The sequence below is a fragment of the Pinus tabuliformis genome, chromosome J (genome assembly GCF_031772625.1).
Source record: "Pinus tabuliformis cultivar Carrire ecotype Pingquan chromosome J, CPIR1, whole genome shotgun sequence".
Classification (NCBI taxonomy): Eukaryota; Viridiplantae; Streptophyta; class Pinopsida; order Pinales; family Pinaceae; genus Pinus; species Pinus tabuliformis.
In genome coordinates this window covers 94,287,772-94,312,367 of record NC_142295.1, presented here as the reverse complement: position 1 = coordinate 94,312,367, position 24,596 = coordinate 94,287,772, and the positions used below count along the sequence as shown (strand labels likewise).

Genomic DNA, 24,596 nt, shown 5'->3' with positions numbered 1-24,596 from the left:
GGTTTATTTTTAAGTCTCCATCCAATAAAGCGAGCATTTTATTTTGGTGATTAAGGGCTTTTGCGACACAAGTGTTTCTAATCCTCGGCTCTAACTTCTTCTCATCATCTGGTGCATTTGCATATAAGTTAATTCTGCATAAATAAAAATTACTTCCAAGCATAACCTTGGTTGATAGAGAGATAGGTATCCATCAATCTTTGCTTGAAAAGCCTGCTTATAATAATACTTAAAACGGTGACCTTGCAGTCGTCAGAGCCACAGCGCTCTGCAGCGTCAGAGGCACCGGGTATGTTAGAATTTCAGAAGAGGTATCGTTAATCACACCTTAGTGTGCTTCTCCTTATCTTCTCTTTGCCAATTATTACGAAATCAGGCTCAACACAGAAATGATTGAAGGATTCACATTTAGATAGGCATTTAACTAAAATTAACTAAGATTCTTGCATCTCGCATTAGTTTTAGGGTATGCATTTCATATAAGATAGTCATTCATCTAAGCAGCAGTTGCTAATCGATTACTTGGTCTTAATTTCCCTAGCAAGATCGTTGACTCCATAAGGCACCGATATCAATCGTTTAAAATCTAATCAAATCCTACAAGCCTTGCTAATCTTAATCAAGTACTTGATCGCTTCACTGTGTCTCCCGAACTGGTTGGTTCCCAATTAGTTCTTCTTCATTCCATTTTTCCATAAGGTCTACCCCTCTTAGCCTATTGTAGGGAGACAGCTTAAACGGAGAGATTGGGGATCAGGGTGACAGCCCCCGATCTGAGCCATTGTCGCGGTGCCTAGACATTCTGTGTGACAACATTTTTTGGCCTTGGTCCAAAAATAACGGTGTCATTTTGTGTGCTTGTTTTTGTTTCCTTCAGTTGATGATTTGTAATATGTTGAGCATGCACTAGAGTTTATTTTCAGTATTTACATTGTAAATAACTTGTTAAGTAACGGAACAAGTAGGTAGGAATAAATCAGTAAAGTGCGTGGAGGGTTTCTAACTGGTAGATTGAGAAACTTCAACACTAGGGTGTGAAAATTCCTGCTCTCAAGGAAACCCTACTGCAGCAAAACTGAATTTACTTCTCCTACTTGATTTTAATATACATTATCAAGTTATTTTCTGAATACTGAAGTAAATTACTTCTACAGCCTATACTACTTTAAATTTGATTACATGAAATAGAAAACTGAGCAAAGAACAAGATACATAGGACACAATTATTTTTGGACACAATAGTCCCCAGTAAAACCCAATGCGGGAAAACCGGTGCAGCAGCTCTGAGGGTTTTATATTATTAAGCAATAATTTTGAATACAATGTTGGATGCCCTCTCTCCAATCCAGTGACAAAGAAAATATAATGGTGGAAAACTGAGTGAGTTGTACCTCACTTTGCCCAGCAGATTCTGGTTGCTCTGGCAACAAAATTGGTTAACCCCGATTATTTCTGCGCTAGACCTACGTAGGCCTTGCGTCAGCCTTAAAGGCTCTGCGTCAGCGTCTGCGTTGTCTCTTCTGCCTCTGGAACTTCTGCGTCAACCTCTCCCGGCTGTTCCAGCAGTTCCGAATTTCTACATGGAAGGCAGCTTCTGCTTCTACGCTGGCCCTTCTGCCTCTGCATCAAACCTGCGTGGGCCCAGATTGGCCCAGCATCAGTCCTTCTAGCTGCTACGCTACCTCCACTAGTGTCGCTCCGCCTCTCTGTCAGTACTCCCAAACTATCCCTACCCCTCTGCTGCAAAATGATCACCTAGTTCGAATTCTCAGCTTCCTAACCCCAGAAATCGAACTCCAGATCAATTCGTTCTCTCCGTGTGTGTCTCTAAATGAACCCCAAGCCTCCTTCTTATATTTTTCTTGTTGAGACTTCAACAACTGAGATTAAGTCTCTAATCAACGGCTAATATTAAAACTTGACTTGATCCGCCTTCTAGATCATTCTCACCCATATTTTGATTAATGCCCATTAATACTTTAATTTTCCTAAGTTTAGACTTAAGAACCCCATTAAAAATATTAATTATTTTAATAAAATACAATTCGGGTGGAATTTCACCAAACGGTTTTTGGGTTCTTTAGAACTCATGTGCCGTAGCCTCTCCACCAATTTTCATGGCTAGAGCACATCCGATACTACCAAAAACTAACATAGGGGAAGGTGAGTCACCCTATGGTTGCTCATCGATCCAAGAAGTACCCCAAGCCCCCCAGAGCTCCCAAAGCTCACTATCCATCTCATACAGAACCCTCGTAAGAGAGTCTCTCCACGACTCCAAGTCATTCACGGAAGGTTAAGAATTTGACCTTCCCGAGGGGCCTCGTAAGAATATCGGCGACCTTCTCATCAGTCCCAATATGATGGAGCCTTATTGCTCCCCATTGTACCATATCTCGGATAAAGTGGTACCTGATATCAATATGCTTGGAGCGATCATGAAACACAGGATTCTCAGAAAGACGAATCCCACTCTGGTTGTCACAAAAGATCACAGTGGTATCCAACACATGTCCAAACAGCTCACTAAAGAGCTTCCTCAACCAGACAGCTTCACAGGAAGCCAAACTAGCAATAATGTATTCAGCCTCAGCGGTGCTTAAAGCAACCGACTTCTGCTTCTTTCTCATCCATGATATTGAAGCAGAACCTAGAGAGAAGCAACATCCTGATGTGCTTTTGCGATCCACCACACTGCCAGCCTAGTCTGCATCAGAGTAACCATGGAGCCTCACATTCCCGACAGTGTATCTCAGTCCATAAGTGATTGTGCCCCAGAGATATCTCAAGAGATTCTTGGCAGCAATCCAATGTATATGATGAGGCTCGACCATAAACTGACTCAATGTGTTCACTGCAAAACATATGTTCGGACGAGAGTTCACCAAGAACATCAGGGCCCCTATGAGTTGACGATACTCAGAAGGATTTCCCAAATCGGGCCCGACAGCACTTCCACATAACTTCTTGAAGTTAAGTTCCATCGAAGTAGTCACGGACTTGCAGTCCACCATCCCAAATCTTTCAAGTAGCTTCACAACATATTTTCCTTGAGAAAAGAAAATCTCCCCTGGCTTTTGCCAGACCTCCAACCCTAGGAAGTAATGCATCAGTGCTAGGTCCATATCAAATTCGGAAGCCAACTCTCTCTTACATTGATGAATAAAAGGGTTTGCACCCGTCAAAAAGAGATCGTCCACATAGAGTACCAAGATGAGAGGTTTATCATTCTCAACCTTAAAGTAAAGGTTCAAATCAGCTTCACTTCTTGTAAATCCTAGCTTCATCAGATAGCTATCGATCCTCTCATACCAAGCCCAGGGTGCTTGCTTCAACCCATAGAGGGATTTCTTCAACCTACATACATGTGTCTGACGATTTTGAACTTCAAACCCCTCAAGTTGTTCCACATAAACTTCCTCCTTAAGTGAACCATGCAAGAAGGCAGTCTTGACATCCATCTGGTGTAGATTCCATCCTTGCGAGGCAACAAGGGCTATAATTGAACAGATGGTGGTGTAGCGAGCAATGGGTGCAAATATCTCATCATAATCTACACCTTCCTTTTGAGAGAAGCCTCGAGCAGCAAATCTGGCCTTGAACTTCTCATCACTTCAATCAGCACCATGCTTGATCTTGTAAAGCCATTTAGAGGTGACAACAGATTTGACCTGGGGTCTAAGGACCACATCCCAAACATCATTCTTCATAATTGACTCGTACTCTTCGTCCATAGCATCCTTCCATACTTGTTGCTTCACAGCTTCTTCGAATGAGCAAGGTTCAGACTGAATAATGGTGCTCACAGCAGTTAAGTACCCTTGGTACCTATTAGGCATCTTGCTTTCACAAAATGTCCCCCTCGATGCAACATGTCTCTCCGCATCTTCGAGAGTTTCCCTCAGCCATGAGGGTCTCGTTTTGGAGGATCAACGGGATCCATCGGTTCTTCAACATCAGGCATCAGCTCATCCTATGAATCTCCCTGATTTCCTGCATCTACTTCTTTGTCCTTCCTTGGAATAGAAAGGTTGCTAATCTTCCTTAGGACAGCATCCTCATCGAAGGTGACATCATAACTCAACTCTACTTCTCTTTGACCAGGCACATAGATTCTATATGCCCACAAAAGTTCCTTTCTTCCCAAATGCCGCCAATTTACTTCTCTTTTCTTTTGGCACATGAAAGTATACTGGACTACCAAAAAATATAAAATGAGAAACATCAGGTTTCTTACCGGTGAAAACTCCTTTGGGAGTTTTGGAGTCCAATGCTTGGTGAGGGCATCGATTTTGAACGTACATAGCAGTGTTGACAGCTTCTCCCCATAAGAACTTTGGAAGTCCTTGATCATGAAGCATGGCAAGAGTGGCTTCTATAATGGAACGATCCTTCCTTTCAACAACACCATTTTGCTCAAGAGTATATGCAGTAGTAGTCTCCCTCTTAATGTCAGCTTCCCTGCAATAGTCATTGAATTCATTTGACTCATACTCGGTTCCATTATTGGTCCTCAATATCTTGATCTTCTTCCCTGTTTGATTTTCCATCAAAGCTTTGAAGGCACGGAACCATGAGAATATTTCGTCTTTCTTCTTCAAGAATATATCCAAGTTTTGTGAGATAAGTCATCCACAAAGATAACATAACATAAATATCCTCCCAAAGAGTTCACGGGCATTATACCAGATAGATCAGAATGAACCAATTGCAATATGTCAGTAGTGTTGCTATCACTAGAGGGGAATGGTCCCCTTGTATGTTTTCCCTCGGCCAATCCCTGACATACACCTTCATGCTCTATTTTCAATTCGGGAATACTTGTAACCATCTTCCTTGCATTGGATAGAGCCTTATAGTGAAGATGAGCAAACCTCCGCTAACATAGTTCGGATTAAAGAGATGTGTCGCAAGACATGGCTCCTAGTGGACTTCCTCCAACTTAATATAAACTGTCAACCCTGAATCCAAGAGTAAATGCTTCTTTGAAATTTCTTTTCCACACACGTACCTTTCCATCGATGTATGCCACCTTGAATCCTTTGTCTTCCATCACGGAGATAGACACTAGATACTTCTTTAGATCAGGTACATGTAGTACTTCTTGAAGATGAACGGTGTTACCTTGATTCAATTGAAGGGTAGCATTCCCAACTCCCTTCACGAGATAGGTGGCATTGTCTCCAAGGATAATTTCCAAACTTGTATTCTTCTCTATTAGATTTGAAAGAGCTTCCTTGTACCCGGTGAAGTGCCTTGAGGCACCACTATCAATCAACCAATTTCCCAAAGTATCTAGAGGAGAGGCAGTAGAGAGGGCAGATATAAGATAAAATTCCTTTTGCTTAGAATTTACAACATTAGACTCATCATACCTAGAGTTTCTTGTTCTTTTAGAAGCTCAATCATTTCCAAGTTGAGTAGCGGAAGCATTCCTTTTCCCTTTGTTGTTGAACCTGCCATTCCTTTGATTGTTGTTGTTGCCCCTAGAATGATTGTGATCATCATCATGAGATGTGTCCCTTCTATTTGGACACTCCCTAGCATAGTGACCAAACTTGTTGCAAAGGAAGCATCTTCTCGTGCTTCCATTTTTGAATCCCGGTCTTCTTTGACTTTGCTTCTTTGAACCTGCATTGTTCTTCCTCTTGGCATGAGCGGAGAATGCGGTAGGATTATTCTTATTCGAAGGCATCTCCAATTCCATCATTCTTGTTTCTTCTTGAGAACATCTAGTCAGAATTCTTCAAAACTTGGAATTTTGTCGTTATTGAGAATAGTAGTGTTGAACACGTGCCATTCGGAGGACGACCTCTAAGGGCAATGAGAGTGAGCTCCCTATCAGCAATAGCTTCACCAATCGAAATAAGATCATTTTTTATCTCAGTAATCTTCATGAAGTAGGATTGAATATCCTCACCTTTTTCCTTCTTTATATCCTTCAACTTTTTCTTGAGGAAAAGAATTTGATTTGCATTGCTAGATTTGAACATGCCAACCAACCTGTCATATATCTCCTTTGATGTATTCAAATCAGAGATGTAAGCAACTAAGTGCTTATGAATAGAATCCCTAATGATCTTCTTGGCTTTGACTTCACCCTTCTTGTACTTTGTCTTAGCAACAGCCGATGCATTTGAAGGAGGTTCCGGAATCTTTCCCTGCACATAATCCATGACATCTTGCTCTTCTAAAGTCAAATCAAGAGACATCTTCCATGCATGATAATCAGACTTATCATGAAGCTTATCATCAAACTTGAAGTAGGATGTGGAGGCCATTGAGACTTGTTCTTGATCAGTGATTGCTCCTCTTAATGATTGCTCTTCACTCTTGCTTGGGCTTTGTCTTCACCTCAGCTCTAATTCCATGTTAATTTTAGGATAACAATGGTATGTTCTATGCTTAGAGCAATTTTACTTCAATTTCTTTATTAGCCCAATATCATATCCAGTATAGCAATCACATCAACATGATAGTAAAATGCAGATAGAACATAAACAATAATAGTAGAAGACAAGCCAACACAAGAGGACACAAGATATGGCACCAACTAGGGACAAACCCCAATGTGGGGAAACCCTTGATCAATTCTTCTTATAATTCTTCAAAAGTTCAGCACAGAGAGAGAGTACAATTTACAATATTCACTTGCCCAAACTGATCAATCAAAACAACAGAAACAGAAAGCCCTAACCAAAAAGTCAACACTGGTCAACAAGGCTGAAATTGACCTCCAAAACAGCTCAGTCAACCTTGGTCAACTCGGCCTCCAACAGCAAGATAATGCAGCCCAAAACAATCCGAAAATAACCAGTCAAATCTGGTCAACAAAAGTCAACGCAGCAACCTGAATTAGGGCAGTCAACGCAGGGGTCAAACTACCTCAGTTTTTGTGCCCAGAACAGCGGCCTGCCCAAACAAAAGTCTCCCTCACAAAACTGAAGTCAAACAGGGTCAACGCTAGTCAAAGTCAGCCTCTTGAAATTTCGGCCTCCTGAAATTTCAGTCAAATCTGGTCAACACAGCAGCTAGAAAAGACAGTCTTCCTTTCGCACGTGTGGAGAGAGAGAGGCCCAAAAATCTGTACCCAATCAAGATGAGAGAGAGAAAGATGAATGAGATGAGATGCCAAAATGAGGAGGAGGCACCTTGTATTTATATGCAACGTTGAAGGCTAGAGGAGGCTAATTTGATGGCTGGCCGACCTTGAAAATTTGTCCATAATCAAAATAAATTCATAACTTCATTTGTACATGTCATAATGGGATGATCTTTAGATCAATCCTACACCTCTCGGAAAGAGGAATCCAAGAAAAATATCAGCTGCCTCATAAGCGTTGTCCAAAGTTATGTTTGGCCCTAGTTACCAAATTTAGCAGGATCACTCAATCCCAAGTTGCAAAACCAAAACATTCTAACGAGTTGCTTGCAGCAACACAAAAGGAAAGGAAATGGGTGGCCATCCATAATCTTAGGTCCATCATTTGAGATTCCCCACCCTCGAGCTACTCTCAAGTTGGGGTCTCTAAATGAAGGTTCCATTGGGGGAGGCAATAGGGTTCGAGTATCTAAGTAGGCTACCAGAACGACAATGGATCTTTCTAGTCATCTTTGGACACGATCCCCAATGCTCTCGATGCATCCATATCCTTTTTATCATTGAAACCCATGCAAGTACTATCCGGCCACTCCTAAACATAAACTAACACATTTCAGCGTGTCGGCAGGAGACCAAATGTTCAAGTGGTTTCATAGGTTCCAACATAGTAGCCTATCTGACAAGGGACTCCCTCAAGAATAGGGTTTCATAAATGGCCTTAGGCAAGTTTGCTAGGTTCATGTGCATTCAACTTGGTGGATTTACCTCCCTGCCTAGAGACATCTAGATCGCAATTTGCTACTTCCCCCTATTTCATCTCATATTGCTACTGACAGTGACTCAAACAAACACTCCTATTGGGACATAAATGGTAGCATTATTTAGTACTTGACAATGGGGAATATCATCTTACTAGGTGACTTCAAAGCTTGTACCCGAACTTTTCAGGTTTCTCTATATGATCACTTGGATGACATGTTTTGCATTTAGGAAACAAATCCATAATCAGTAGGCCTCCAACAATCATTCAATGAGGTCACTGAGTTTCTTATAGGTTATGGAAGGAACCTCCTACAGTGTGGTGAGTCCCATGAGTTATTGATCCTAAATGGCCTTTCTTTCTTTCGAGGGTCTCACTTCTTCGCTTGTCAACCTCACAGGGGAGGTGCAAGTGTAGTAGACTATGACTTGTACAATAAGGCTCTTCTCCCCTTTATCCACCATTTCTTAGCGATTCCCATCACCTTAGCCAACCATGATCTTTTATCTTTGATGAGGATGACCTTGACATTTTTACTTCTCATCTCCGTCGAATGCTCCCATCTAAGTCCCAATTCTTGTCACCAAAGAATATATTTGCTTCTCTATTTGATGATGATAGGGGTAGCCAAGTATATGTTGTTATAGATGTGCATTTTTGTTAAAATTGGCAACTAGGGACAAACTCCATGTGGGTCATCTTATTAATGGCAACTGATATTTTTCTTGAACCCCTCTCATCGAAAGGTGTAGGATTGATCTAAAGATCATCCGATTCCGATAAGTATTCACGGAGTTATGAATTTATTTGTGTTATAAAACAATTCGTCAAGGTCGGCCAGCAACTAAATAACATCCACATGTGCTCAACATTTTAGTATAAAAGGAGATGACTTGAGAGTCATTTCACACACACTTCTCTCTTGATTTCTCTCCACTTGTTTTGGGTTTTAGTGTGAGAGAAATATAGGAGGAAGTAGCCCTAAGACGCAGGAGGAAAGGAGGCTTAACAATCTGCCCTAGCCGCATTCCTGAAGAAGCCCTAACGTTGTCCTAAAGAAGCACTAGACGCAGTCCTAAAGAAGCCATAACGTTGTCCTAAAGAAGCCCTAACGCAGTCCTAAGGAAGCCCTAGACGTTGTCCTAAGTAAGCCCTAGACGCAGTCCTTGTTGGAATTTCTAAGTCTGACACGTTAGAAACCCTTCATGCACTTTACTGATTTATTCCTACCTACTTGTTCTGTTAATTAACAAGTTATTTACCATGTAAATACTGAAAATAAATACAAGTACATGTTCAACACATTACATATCATCAACTGAAGGAAATAGAAACAAGCACACAAGTGAAACCGTTATTTTTGGACTAATGTGCCCAAAAAAACCCAATGCGGGAAAATCGGTGCAGCTATCTGAGAGTTTGATTTATTAAGCAGTTTCAGAATACAATCTAGGTGCCAAATCCAGCTCACCCAACAAAGAAAAATCTTAACAGTAGTACCTCTCTACTCGGAAGCAGATATACCGCCTGAAACCTCGAATAAACACTCTAGCAGCTTCACAGCTCCAATCTGCCCCACGAAACCCTAGCGTCAGCCTCTAGGGACTGCGTCAGCTCTGTCTGGCACAGCGCTAGCCCAGCGTCACTTTGGCTTGGCCTGCGTCGGCCTTTCGAGGCACTGCGTCAGTCCTTTGGACCTCTACGTCACCCACGCTGGCCCTCTGAGGCATTGCGCAGCTCCTGGCTACCTCTGTGTGAGCCCTAGCTCGCTCTGCATGAACCCTTGGCTACTTTTGCGTCCCTCTCTCTGGCTACTGCGCTGATCCTCCCGGTGCTATCTCTGCCTCTCTGCTTTTGTATTCACTGCCCCTCAACTGCAACTTTGATCACTTTCTCAACTTTCTCAGCGAACCCAGCCCCAGAAATTCGAACTCTTGATCTCTTGGTGTGTTCTCCAAGTGACCCTCAAGCCTCCTCTTATACTTTTCTCGTTGACAAATCAACGACCGAGATTAAGTCCCATGAGTTATTGATCCTAGATGGCCTTTCTTTCTTTCGAGGGTCTCACTTCTTCGCTTGTCAACCTCACAGGGGAGGTGCAAGTGTAGTAGACTATGACTTGTACAATAAGGCTCTTCTCCCCTTTATCCACCATTTCTTAGCGATTCCCATCACCTTAGCCAACCATGCTCTTTTATCTTTGATGAGGATGACCTTGACATTTTTACTTTCTCATCTCCGTCGAATGCTCCCATCTAAGTCCCAATTCTTGTCACCAAAGAATATATTTGCCTCTCTATTTGATGATGATAGGGGTAGCCAAGTATATGTTGTTATAGATGTGCATTTTTGTTAAAATTGGCAACTAGGGCCAAACTCCATGTGGGTCATCTTATTAATGGCAACTGATATTTTTCTTGAACCCCTCTCATCGAGAGGTGTAGGATTGATCTAAAGATCATCTGATTCCGATAAGTATTCACGGAGTTATGAATTTATTTATGTTATAAAACAATTCGTCAAGGTCGGCCAGCAACTAAATAACACCCACATGTGCTCAACATTTTAGTATAAAAGGAGATGACTTGAGAGTCATTTCACACACACTTCTCTCTTGATTTCTCTCCACTTGTTTTGGGTTTTAGTGTGAGCGAAATAGAGGAGGAAGTAGCCCTAAGACGTAGGAGGAAAGGAGGCTTAACAATCTACCCTAGCCGCGTTCCTGAAGAAGCCCTAGACGCAGTCCTAAAGAAGCCCTAACGTTGTCCTAAAGAAGCCCTAGACGCGGTCCTAAGGAAGCCCTAGACGTTGTCCTAAGTAAGCCCTAGATGCAGTCCTTGTTGGAATTTCTAAGTCTGACACGTTAGAAACCCTTCATGCACTTTACTGATTTATTCCTACCTACTTGTTCTGTTAATTAACAAGTTATTTACCATGTAAATACTGGAAATAAATACAAGTACATGTTCAACACATTACATATCATCAACTGAAGGAAATAGAAACAAGCACACAAGTGAAACCGTTGTTTTTGGACTAATGTGCCCAGAAAAACCCAATGCGGGAAAACCGATGCAGCTATCTGAGGGTTTGATTTATTAAGCAGTTTCAGAATACAATCTAGGTGCCAAATCCGGCTCACCCAACAAAGAAAAATCTTAACAGTAGTACCTCTCTACTCGGAAGCAGATATACCGCCTGAAACCCCGGATAAACACTCTAGCAGCTTCACAACTCCAATCTGCCCCACGAAACACTAACGTCAACCTCTAGGGACTGCGTCAACTCTGTCTGGCCCAGCATTAGCCCAGCGTCACTTTGGCTTGGCCTGCGTCGGCCTCTGGAGGCACTGCATCAGTCCTCTGGCCCTCTGTGTCACCCACGCTGGCCCTCTGAGGCACTGCGCAACTCCTGGCTGGCTCTGCATGAACCCTTGGTTGCTTTTGCGTCCCTCTCTCTGGCTACTGTGCTGATCCTCCCAGTGCTATCTCTGCCTCTCTGCTTCTGTATTCACTACCCCTCAACTGCAACTTTGATCACTCTCTCAACTTTCTCGGCGAACCCTGCCCCAGAAAGTCGAAATCTTGATCTCTTGGTGTGTTCTCCAAGTGACCCTCAAGCCTCCTCTTATACTTTTCTCGTTGACAAATCAACGACTGAGATTAAGTCCCATGAGTTATTGATCCTAAATGGCCTTTCTTTCTTTCGAGGGTCTCACTTCTTCGCTTGTCAACCTCACAAGGGAGGTGCAAGTGTAGTAGACTATGACTTGTACAATAAGGCTCTTCTCCCCTTTATCCACCATTTCTTAGCGATTCCCATCACCTTAGCCAACCATGCTCTTTTATCTTTGATGAGGATGACCTTGACATTTTTACTTCTCATCTCCGTCGAATGCTCCCATCTAAGTCCCAATTCTTGTCACCAAAGAATATATTTGCTTCTCTATTTGATGACGATAGGGGTAGCCAAGTATATGTTGTTATAGATGTGCATTTTTGTTAAAATTGGCAACTAGGGCCAAACTCCATGTGGGTGATCTTATTAATGGCAACTGACATTTTTCTTGAACCCCTCTCATCGAGAGGTGTAGGATTGATCTAAAGATCATCCGATTCTGATAAGTATTCACGAAGTTATGAATTTATTTGTGTTATAAAACAATTCGTCAAAGTCAGCCAGCAACTAAATAACACCCACGTGTGCTCAACATTTTAGTATAAAAGGAGATGACTTGAGAGTCATTTCACACACACTTCTCTCTTGATTTCTCTCCACTTGTTTTGGGTTTTAGTGTTAGAGAAATATAGGAGGAAGTAGCCCTAAGATGCAGGAGGAAAGGAGGCTTAACAATCTGCCCTAGCTGCATTCCTGAAGAAGCCCTAACGTTGTCCTAACGAAGCCCTAGACGCAGTCCTAAAGAAGCCCTAACGTTGTCCTAAAGAAGCCCTAGACGCAGTCCTAAGGAAGCCCTAGATGTTGTCCTAAGTAAGCCCTAGACGCAGTCCTTGTTGGAATTTCTAAGTCTGACACGTTAGAAACCCTTCATGCACTCTACTGATTTATTCCTACCTACTTGTTCTGTTAATTAACAAGTTATTTACCATGTAAATACTGGAAATAAATACAAGTACATGTTCCACACATTACATATCATCAACTGAAGGAAATAGAAACAAGCAAACAAGTGAAACCATTGTTTTTGGACTAATGTGCCCCGAAAAACCCAATGCGGGAAAACCGGTGCAACTATCTGAGGGTTTGATTTATTAAGCAGTTTCAAAATACAATCTAGGTGCCAAATCCGGCTCACCCAAGAAAGAAAAATCTTGACAGTAGTACCTCTCTACTCGGAAGCAGATATACCGCCTGAAACCCCGGATAAACACTCTGGCAGCTTCACAGCTCCAACTGCCCCACGAAACCCTAGTGTCAGCCTCTAGGGACTGCGTCAGCTCTGTCTGGCCCAGCGTTAGCCCAGCGTCACTTTGGCTTGGCCTGCGTCGACCTCTGGAGGCACTGCGTTAGTCCTCTGGCCCTCTCAGGCACTGCGCAGCTCCTGGCTGCCTCTGTGTGAGCCTTGGCTGCCTCTGTGTGAGCCCTGGCTGCCTCTGCATGAACCCTTGGCTGCTTTTGCGTCCCTCTCTCTGGCTACTGCGCTGATCCTCCCGGTGCTATCTCTGCCTCTCTGCTTCTGTATTCACTGCCCCTCAACTGCAACTTTGATCACTCTCTCAACTTTCTCAGTGAACCCAGCCATAGAAAGTCGAAATCTTGATCTCTTGGTGTGTTCTCCAAGTGACCCTCAAGCCTCCTCTTATACTTTTCTCGTTGACAAATCAACGACCGAGATTAAGTCTCTAATCAATGTCTAAGATTAGATCTGGCTTGATCCATGACTTTTGGACCATTCTAACACAGTTTTATATTAATTCGCATTAATAATTTATTTTCCCTAAGTTTAGACTTAGGGACTCCATTAAAAATATTAATTATTTTAATATCTCCCAAACTGTTTAGAATCTGCCCAAACCCTTTCTGGGTATTGGAGATCTTATATGCCTTAGCCTCTCCACCAATTTCCATGGCTAGAGCACATCCGATGCTATCCCAAATCAACAGTCCTAAGGAAGCCCTAGACGCTGTCCTAAGGAAGCCCTAGCTGCAGTCCTAAGGAAGCCCTAGCTACAGTCCTAGAATACCCTAGACGCAATCATCTAAATGAGGTCTGTTCACACTAGGGTAGGCCACATTTCATAAGGAAAATTCTGGGCCAGATTTGAGGACGGTTAGGGACTGTTGTGTGCCCTAACCAGTCCCAAAAATTACAGCAGTAATGAAGTGACAAACAGCAGCGTTTGTATGGTGTGTTGGCAGCAAAGGAAGATGGGACAGCAAGGTCACATGGTGCAGCAAAGGAAGATGGGACAGCAGTGCTAGGAATGTGAGACTCGAGAGCAAGGTGGCCCATGAAGTTAGAATGCATGATAGTGCAGCAAGATGCATGGGCAGCATGATAGCAGCAATGTTACAATGACAGCATGATAGCAGCAATGTTACAATGATGGCATGGTACAACAATGTAACAATGGGTCAGCAGCAAAGGCATGCTAACAATGAAACAACAGGGTGGCAAGCATGGTGCAGCAAGCACATGGGACAGTATGGCAAACATGGTGCAGCAATGGCACATGATGGTACATGATGCAGTACAGCGATGGGTACAGTCATGATTGATGAAGCATGATGAGATGCAGCATAGTGATGATGGGTGCAGCATGGTGCAGCATAGTGAGGTGCAACATGATGATGAGGAGCAACACAATGATAGGTGCAACATGGTGATGGAGTAACCTGGTAGAATCAGTTGAAGCAACATGTCTTCAACTAAGTTCAGCTACTTCATGTATCATCTACTTAGAGATGATCTATGCTCTTATTTAGATAAGTCAAAGTGTTGACTTCTGTTGTAAATGAACTATCTCTCTCTCTGTGTGCTGAACTATTGAAGAACATATAAGAAGAATTGATCAAGGGTTTCCCCACATTGGGGTTTGTCCTTGGCTAGCGCCACATCTTGTGTCCTCTTGTCTTGGCTTGTCTTCTGCGATCTATGTTTATGTTCTATTTGCAATTTACTTTAATGCTGATGTGATTGCTAATCTGGGAAAGATATTGAGCTAACCATGAAAATTGAAATAAATTGCTCTAAGCATAAAACATACCTAAAATTAACAATTTTCAAAAAATTGATCACGTTTGGATTAGAGCAATGTTACTTGGGAGCGGGAGCGGAAGCGGGGAGCGGGAGCGGAAGCGGGAGCGGGAGCGACCATTTTCAGAAGCTCCCGGTTTGGGAGCGAATCCCGGAGCGATTTTTTAAAAATATATATATTTTTTATATTTTTTAATTTTTGATACATATATGTCAACAAAAACATGTAGAATGATAAATTAGATATAAAAAACATAAAAAAGCATAGATTGAACCATATAACAACAATCATCTAGAAGTTATAATCTTCATCAACCACGTCCGCAAGTTAGTAACATAGTAACATACAACATATTGAGTCTCATGATTCATCAATCTTAAAGTTTCAAGCTTTCAAAATTCAATATATAACATTTATCATCATTGATCACCAAAGTTGTACTTGTAAGCTAAGTGTAACCATTACAACAAATAATATCTAACATGAAATGAAATGTTATAAAATGAAATGAAATGAAACAACTTTCAACTTTCATGAAGCATCATATTCATAATTCATTACTAATGAGTTATAATTGCCAACTTCAAACTTAAATTGTCATATATTGTTTAAAAAAATATCATAATAAATATGAAAGAGTCAATAGTTATAAAAGCTACTAGAAACTAGAAAAGAGAAGTAAATCTATTATCTATTTCTTATGCTTGGGCTCTTGCCACCACGAGAAATGTCTAATTTTTTAGTCTTGTTGCAAAATCAGGATCTTTGTCATTAATATCACCCTCCAAGCATTAATATCCAGAGGTATCTTTGTCATTACCTTTGTATCTGTATAGGGATCTTTGTCATTAATATCACCCTCTAAGCATTAACATAAGATAGAAAAAGCATAGCATGTCAAGTCAAGATTTTGTTTGAGTGATGCGTACATTTTTAGAAGGGTCATGATAGAGGAGTTCGACAACCAATGTCACTAACATCAAGGTACATAGAGGGATTGGTACTCTTGATTAAATATGAGTTCCATACCCTAATACATGACAAAATTCAATGGAAACATTGCAATCCCCCAATCCTGAAATCCTGAAAAACTGATAAGTCTGCTGGATTTTGAATGAAATCTAAAATTCTACTTTCTCCATATGAAATCCAATGAGGACGAAACCACTCTCAAACATCCTGAGTCATTTCATGGTAATGTTAAAAATTTAAGTAAAAGGATGAAAATGAAAATTAAAGAAAATGTCACTTTTACTTTAAGAATTTAACATTACCATGAATAGCATATCAATACTAGGGCCTAGACTTGATCATTAAGTTGCCCCACTCAAAAACTATTTGTTTCTTTCAAAAAAAATTGCATTTCGAACATTACTACAAAAAAAAAAAATGCAAAAAAGGCAAAACGCTCCCGAAAAGGCAGGGAGCGAAATTTTTTTTAGGGAGCGCACTCCCGAAATCGCTCCCGAAAAGGGAGCGATTTCGGGAGTGCGCTCCCGACTCGCTCCCGAGTCGCTCCCGCCCGGAGCGCGGATCGGGAGCGGGAGCGAGGGGAGGGGGGGCGCTCCCCCGCAACACTGGATTAGAGATTATTGGAGATTTCAGGGAGATCCTATCTATGACACCTCTCATGAAGAAAGTGAATATTATGAATCCCTTGGACAACCTAACATAGTGGAAGCAATTCCAAAAGCGTTGCATGACAAATTATAACCATGTGTCCTATTGATAATGCAGATTTTGGACATCACATATAGCATCTTTTTGCAGATTTATTTTATCCATGTATTCTCACTTCTAGGGCAGCTCTGTGGCAGAATGTTCATGGTAATTCTAACCATGTTTTAGTGGGTTTGATTTTCCCAACACAGGGAACAGATTTGTGCTACTAAACACACATAAAAGTTCTAGCCATCTTTTTCTTCATATTTTGGTGAAATCATACATGATTTTTCAACATGAAAATATGATCTAGGGATGGGAAATTGTATGGCGTAATAGGGTTTTAATTGCAGAAATTTACAACCTATTTATTCATGTTTTTCTATTCTTTGTAAATACTTTCAGTGGGAAAATGTACTTTTGATGCTGGAAATTGTTTGAGGTAGCAAACAGTCCATTTCGAATTGTATCGCAAAAATTCCAACCATCAAAAAGAGGGTTTGAAGCCCTACACTTGGACCTAAATTTTTTTACAAGGCTGAAAAGTTCATTTCAATTCTAATACATATCTTATTTGGAGGATAACCACAACATTTTGAGTGGTTTTGTCCTTTGTCAAAAGATAATTGCTCCTGAAGCTAGGCCACCTTCAAAACATGCAATGCAACACTAGATGTGGGGTTTCGAACATGGGTGTATGTCAAGCTCTCTATGTCAAGATGAAGTAAACCAAATGGAGATGCAAATATCATGTCCACTTATCCCAAAAGTGCTAGTATGTTCCACCAAGGGATCCATAGATCATCATGTCCAATCATCTAATAGTGAGTGGAGAGTAGAACATCACATGATCAATAAATATAAACCTCTAGCACATCATCATCCATTTCATAATCCAAGGAACCAAGTGAAAACCTTGCCATCCAAAGCTCTTTGAAATGAAAATCACAAGGGTAGTGAAGAAATTCACTAGTATATGCATCATGCAAAATGAGGGATAACATGGGCCCTTTGGTTCAGTATGGTTTTTGAAAATTGTACTCCATTTTACATAAACACCATGAGCTGGGTTCAATAATGAATGTGAGATGGGTGTCTTCTGATGCTGAGTGCTGATGGTTAAGGAGATCACATAGTGTATGGTCGGTGTGCATGTCCTAGAAGCTCAGAGTGTTTGCTTGGTTGGTGATTTATCCAAGCCTTCCCACCAACTCTTGGTTGCAAACAGTAGCCTTTCAAATGGGTTTTGCCCTTCTTGTCTGCAGGTGGAAATGGGGAATCATTTGTTATGGAATTGCCCTTTGGCCAGGTCCTATTCAAACCATGTTCATTCATAGCTTGCTTCTTTCCTTCAGGGGAGATTGCATTGGCAGGTAGTTTTATTGGGGTATTCCAGACGTTTGGTTTGACATTCCCTGCAAGTATGTTTTTGATAATGAGGTCAGTTCCTTCGTTGCCTCCCATAATATGTGGGGAGAAGACGTATGTACGCAGCTGCTGGCTAAAGGTCTTTTATTGATCAAGGATGCCAAGTTATTAGATGCCCATGGATTTTCTGATTTTATTGCTGTTCTAGTTGCCTTAAAGAAGAGGATCTAAATGTCATTGTATATACCCTTCCACTTTTCCTTTTCTTCTCTGATGTAAATATATATTTATGAATATAAGGAGTATCTTTTACCAAAAAAAAAGAATGACATGGCATGCCTTAACCAATATAGAAAAAAATGATAAAATGTGAAAACAGAAAAGAAATTTTGAATTTTAGCAAATAAGCCCTCTTCAAATATTTCAACAGCACATTTTAATAGAAGAAAACCTTTAAAAGAAGTTCAAACCTTTATTATCCCAACTAATGGGGAGTAGAAGAATAATAGCAAAATACGTTGCAACCAAGTAGACTCAAACAGAAATGCAAGAAACAAGTATTGAAAAAAATAGATGGTTCCAATCAGTTGTTTATTTTTCATCAACTATTACAGAGACACAAAATTGTCATGGTTCATTCTCATCTTGCAGAATGAGAACTTCCGACATAAATTTGAGGCAAATTCCAGAAGGGTATGAAATTTTAAAGAAAGCATCTGACGATCTTAAATAATTGAAACACAGAGTTGGAATTCTAAGCAATGAACATCAGAGAGTATCAACATGTCATTAAGATAAAATCAAAAGGTCTCAATAGAAAACAAAGGCAATTAGAGGATGCAAAATTTAAAAAAAACAAATAATGGGGAAGAATTGTCAAATTGAATAAGTCCTGTGATCAATACAAAGTAAAATTTGACAATGGAATAAAAAATCAAACAACTCGTCCTAATAATGGTTGCCCCAAAACCAATGTTGCACGAAACACCCTCCCCCCAAAGGATCCAAAACAGGAACTGCGTCCTGTACGGATCCGCGGATCGGTCTGGCAAAGATGGTTCCTAGAAATTCGGAACCGTGCCGACCCGATCCGCGGTTCCAAATTCTTAAATGGCAGATCTGCCCTGGATCCACGAAGGATCGGGCATGGATCCGTGTGGATCCTGAGCAGATCCGAAGGGAGACGGGCAGTTCCACAAGGTTCTAAATTTTTATTTTTATTTTTTCTTTGACTTAAGTTGGGTTGGGGCTCCTCAGACAGTCCCAAGGTGCTCCCATGATGCTCCTTAGCTGCTTCCTAGATGCTCCCTCATGGTAATGTTTAAGCTAGCCTCATCGGACTTCATATGGAGAAAATAGAATTTCATATCCTCTTCAAACTTCAACAGACTTAACAGTTTTCAGGAATTCAAGATCAATGGGATTGTGGCATCTCATTAGATTATATCATGTATTAGGGTATGTGATTGGCATTTAGTCAAGAACACCAAGCCCTATATGTACACTAGTGTTGGTGGTGTTAATTGTTGAACTCCTTTGTCATGCCCTTAGCAAAAAATTACCTTTCAATCAAGTCAAAATCACCGATCAAGCATGTTAAGCTTTTTCTACCATATTTTAAGACTTGGATTAGGTAGTTTGATCAAAATTGGGCAATGTTGACTAATATCCCTAGACAATCGAGGTAGAGGCAAAGACTAGACAAGCGGAGAAGAATCTAGATTCTAGATGGTTAATGCTCAAATAATTAATCATTAATGTACAATGGATGCCATATCTATCTTGATTTATGTACAAATATGTATGTTTTCATATCTTCTACAGCTAATTTGGTATTTTGGATGTTTTTTTAATATCATGTAGAAAAATATAATAAAAAAACAATATATATATATATAGTAGATGCTTCTGAGACAGTTCGCTTCCTAGATCTTTGGGAAATGACGCTTCTGCGGATCCGCTTCCAAAAAACGTCCCCACTTCATGCAACATTGCCCAGAACGGTTCACTGTGTCAAGGAAAAGAAGATAATGGAAACTTGAGAAATCACAACCTGTGAAGCTGTTTTGGTTTTAGAATATATAAGTGTCTTTGACCTGGTTAAGTGGTAACGAGTTTGGATTGTCATTTTTTATTTTTCTGTATGGCTGGCTGTTTTTGAAACCTACATAGAACAGCAACTTGGTATCAGTTAATGGTTGAAGTTTCATAATAAAAACGGATGGCTTTCATCAGTTAGTGTTGACACTTTGGAATTAGTGATAAATATGGGAAACCTTTTGTTCACTGGAGTTTTAGACTAGAAAGAGGAAGCCTGCATTTGGGTCTTGATCTGATGGTAGGAAATAAGAGTTTTCTTTTCTCGTAAAAGTCATAGGCTCCTATGGAAGTTCATTATCGTTAATGCTGAAAGCACATATTAGATCTTTCTAGGAAATGTTCATCATGTCAGATTTCAGTCATTGTGTTAGGGAGAGCTTTGGAATAGCTACTAAGTTAGTCACATGTAAGTGCCCACAGGCTTGGGACTAATGGTGGGGAGTGAGGTTCCATTCCCATGGGCTCTTCTGCCAACTTGAGGTAGACCGTAGCCATGGGGACACCTAGAGGTATGGGTCAATCTTATGTCAATGTATGGTGCCACCCTGACAAGTCTACATAGCCATATTAAGGACCAAATCCCGCCCACATGTTCTCATCAAGGCCTGCCATTTTTTGTCCATCAGGCTAGGTATAGTGGTAAGAGGAACTGATTGCCATTCTACAAAACAATGTTCTATTACCTATAGGAAAAAATGTGAATGGGTTTATTCCAATAGGTTAGATCCCAATACTTGTTCTAGAAGTCTATTTATTGTGTAGCAAAAGGTAATCCAGCCAGAATGGAGGCAGGGGAGCTCATTAAAGATCCAGATGGGAGACAATTTAAACAGAAATATAGGCAGAACCAGGTTAGGGAGTCTCATAATTAACAACCAAGATGAATCTCAAATTATTTGTGCAGTCTTGGGATAGCCACTAATAGTTGGGCAGAGGCCTCGGCACTCTACCTAGAACCTTTTTTAGCATAGGCTGCTGGCATAATTAATAATCTATGTGTTAATAAACGATGAACATTATGAATAATAACACGTTACCTTATAGGCTATAACATAACGATAGACATGATGGTGAACGAGACATGAAAGATTAGAAAATCATTTGAACATGTTGATTTCATGTATGTAGTATGGAAGCATAACTATGACACAAACACATGGGCTAACGGAGTTAAACAAGCATGATATTATGGACAAAAAGATTGTGTGACAAGAAACCTCAAAATGTAGCAGAGGCACAAAAAGGTGAAGCAATAAGAGGTAATCTTGAATTCTGTGCAACCAAGAGTTGAGTTACATTATGGCTCCCAAGAGATTCCATATCAGAGGAAGAAATAGAGCATCTCAAAATTAGTTTGGAAGACACCCAGTTTGATCAGACTCGCGGATCAGATGGCAAACAATGGTGGCAGACTTAAGACTCAAGGCTCAAGAGCACGAGTTGATTCAACTATTCAGGTCATGGTATTGCCACTTAAATAAAATTAATGAAAGGTTGCATTACTTAGAGAAGGAGCAGGAGGCTGAAGCTGAACTGCACCCAAAATTCCTATGATGTTTGTATAGACCACTTTGGGACTGCCACGGTGGGGGAGAAGAAAATACTGGTGGGAGTGGTGCGGGCAAAGTGTTCATTCTGACCAACTCAGAGTAAGATGGTGGACACCAAGGGTCTGGAGGAGAAGACATTCAGAAGGTTTGTACATGGTGATACTGTGTTATTTCGATTTTAAAACAAAGTTATATCGATATAAGCATATTTTATATTAACATATTCCATTTCAATGATGCAAAAACAATGGAACGGAAAAATGGGGAGAGTGCCAATCAGAGAAGACAACAGCTAAGAACCACCAAACATGGGTTCGAGCATTCTCCATGTTAATAGCATGAAAACTTTCAAAAAAACTGAGATAATAGAATCGATACAGAGAATGCATCTTTTAGAAACTAAACGTTGGGTAATAGAAATCAATGGCATTTTACACAGCACAGATGCAACTTTGCCGAAGCCAAATATTGTGGAATTCCACGCAATTTGAATTGCTTCCATATGTGATAGAATCATTGCATTCAAAGATGAGAGTGGATACAATCTGAAGCAGAGGCTGCTAATTTTAAGTAGCACATTATTACTAAGCAGTCAGTGCAGACCTTGCAAGCCATGGAAGGATGCAGGTGCCTAATAAGCATGGAATTACGTTTAAGCCCTGAACTTTGCCAGCTCAAATCAAAAACGTATCAGTGAGAAACAACAACGAGTCCCAACTAGTTTATTGAGGGGAAGGGTGGTTATCCCCTCACACATAGGGGGTACAGCAGATAGTCAGACAGTCCTATTTAACTAGTTTCATTATTCATATATTAAATCCATAATTTCAAGCAAAAATTGAAATTTAATAAAACCAGATAGCAACAATTTTGTGGAAATAAACTAAGGGATAGAATGTTTATGGAATTCCACCGAAAAATATATGGGGTTAAAGGTGAAACATCAAGATAGGTGTGCAATCCAGTTTACCGTGACTCGAATTCCTTGATTTGAATAAGATCTTGCCCATGTGCATCAGTCCATTGCACTTTTCGCCTTTCGTTAGAATTGGTAGTCCCATGCTCTTCCCCGGTGTGCTCTCCTTTTGGACTCCTAAGCTTTTCTGGCAAGCATGGCTTTTTCAGGTTGCTTTTCAGGGGCAAATTCAATCCATCATCCACTTTAATCACCAAGCTATTGCCGACAGCCTGTTCCTCTGAGGCCTGAGGAGGGGCCATGGGAGTAGTAGGTGCCATTGGAGGGGCATTGAAGTAACACTTGGAGGGCTGAACAGATTCCACCTTGATTGAAGAACCATGCGAGCCTGTAGATGCATAGCAAGGGCATATGAGAGAAGCAAACTTAGCTTTGAGAGAAGCCAGCGAGAGCCCAATTTTATCCACAACTCGTCTCAATCCTAGTCTTTCTTTATGCCCAACAACACACACCCTCTTCCAGGACCCAAGAAACTACAAGTTTCTTGCATGTGATTCTCTTTCATGGGGAATTCTTTGAAAATTACAAGCCAGATTTACATGGTATAAAACGATCCACGTGCACACTTTACGCCTATAACCTGCACAGAGTTCTGAGATCCATTACTGTACTTGGGATGCCAGATTCTGGTAGCTATTACAGTGCTTGAAATATCCTCATGTGATGCATATCAAGGGCTGTTGAAATACACTAATTTTAAGCATATTACAGTGCTTGAGATGCCAAGTTCTGATAGCTATCGCAGTATTTGAAATATTCTATGATACATATCATGGCCCTTGAAATACAGTATTACATATTAGTAGTTACAGAGTTTGGGACACTATTATATATCAACAATGCAGATTTAGAATAAAAACAGAGACCCCGCTTCTCCATATCCATATCCACAAGAGTTTGATGCATCTTACAGCAATCCGGAGACCTGATTTGAACATGAACTTGCAGATTAATATAAGAAATACTGCAGAATTTTGATTGAAGCAATTATTTCAAACACAAAAACAGAGACCCACTAATTAAAATACCTGTGTAAACACTAGTACATGCCAAAGTACTTGATTGCACTGTGGGTGTTGGACCCTAATGGCAGATCAAGAGGCAAACAAACAAAGTCCCACTTTACATTTAAGATATAAAAAACAATTGCAGATTCTGGCCCTCAGCTGGAAATTATAGAGATGTGAGAATAGTAGTATTTACGAGAATATTGAAGAAATCAGTACTGATCTAAACATGGTGATTATTAAAAAAAATTGCGGTTAACAACCCATTATTCCAGCTGTATTTATCCATTGCAGAAATGTAATTGGATTGAGCATAATCTTGGACATGGAGAAGCACCTGCAAGATATTTTAACGGTAGAATCCAAATAGGTTTGAAGATTAAATAAATTATTTGTTTTGGACAAGGACATGTATTTCACTTGAATTTTAATTTCTCCAGGGAATTCCTGATAATAATAACTATGCAGATCTGTTCATGGTTATAATAATTATGCATATCCATTCATGTCATCTCGACTGTGGTCCAGCGGTAAGTGGGACACTTATCATTATCATTTCAATCAACTAATTTGAATTTGAGTGGGGTATTCATCGAATAAAGCAAGGGTGTTAAAGCACATGGTTTCCATATGTTTACTTAGCATTATGAATTTATTATACATCAAGGGTGTTTAGGTGTTTTTTTTAATCTTTTTAAAGAGATATTATGTATAAAGTAGTGGCAATAAGAAAAAAATTTGTTTTTAATCAGACCGTGAAACTGAATTTAATTATTTTTTAATATGTTTTTAAAAATTATAATTTTATTGATTTAAAATAATTTATATCAAATTTTATATAAAAATATTAATTTCTTCTATCATAGTTTATCATAAAACGGTTTTATTTTTATTTTTATTTTTTTTCCATCAAAAGTTATATTAAAAGTGTTAATTTTCCTAAATTTTATAATTAATTTTGGCTCTCTCATTTTGGCATTTTGGCACTTTTTTTATCTTTTTGTAGTAGGAACAATGGTGGGTTATGACTATATGGTCTTAGTATGGGTTTCTAGTGTAAGGGTCATAAAATTTTTGTGTGGTTTTAAATCTATTTTTTTGGTAGAGCTTTTGTGGTTGGAACAATATCAGCGTTGTTTGTATTTTGGAATATTTATGGTATCTATGCACACGTCTATAAAGAAATTAATGAAGTCATTTGTGGCTGAGGCTCTTATGATATCTAGGGTTTATAGGTCTTTAGCTAAATGGTGGGAATGGAGCTTTTTTTGGTGTGATAGGATAGTGTATCATGTTAAGAAAAGTGTGAATCTTCCCTCACATCTTTGGAACTTATATAAATCTATGTAAATCTT

At 40.1% G+C, this 24,596-nt stretch overlaps 1 protein-coding gene across 3 annotated transcripts in view; it reads right to left on the bottom strand.

Annotated features, from left to right (window-relative positions):
- LOC149225679 (uncharacterized) overlaps positions 1-23,707 on the bottom strand; it is an 86,540-nt gene extending 62,833 nt beyond the window's left edge. The window contains exons 1-2 of one of the 3 annotated variants that reach the window (XR_016247690.1): positions 23,263-23,707; positions 22,229-23,159 (exon numbers count right to left, since the gene is read on the bottom strand). Coding sequence is in view for 1 of the 3 variants with exons in the window: in XM_089377267.1 (XP_089233393.1) it covers positions 22,229-22,494 (266 nt within the window). In the remaining 2 variants the exon portion in view is untranslated. The remainder of the gene's footprint in view (positions 1-22,228; positions 23,160-23,262) is intronic. The other 2 variants (XR_016247689.1, XM_089377267.1) reach the window with 2 other exon arrangements.
- Between the last annotated feature and the right edge of the window lie 889 nt (positions 23,708-24,596).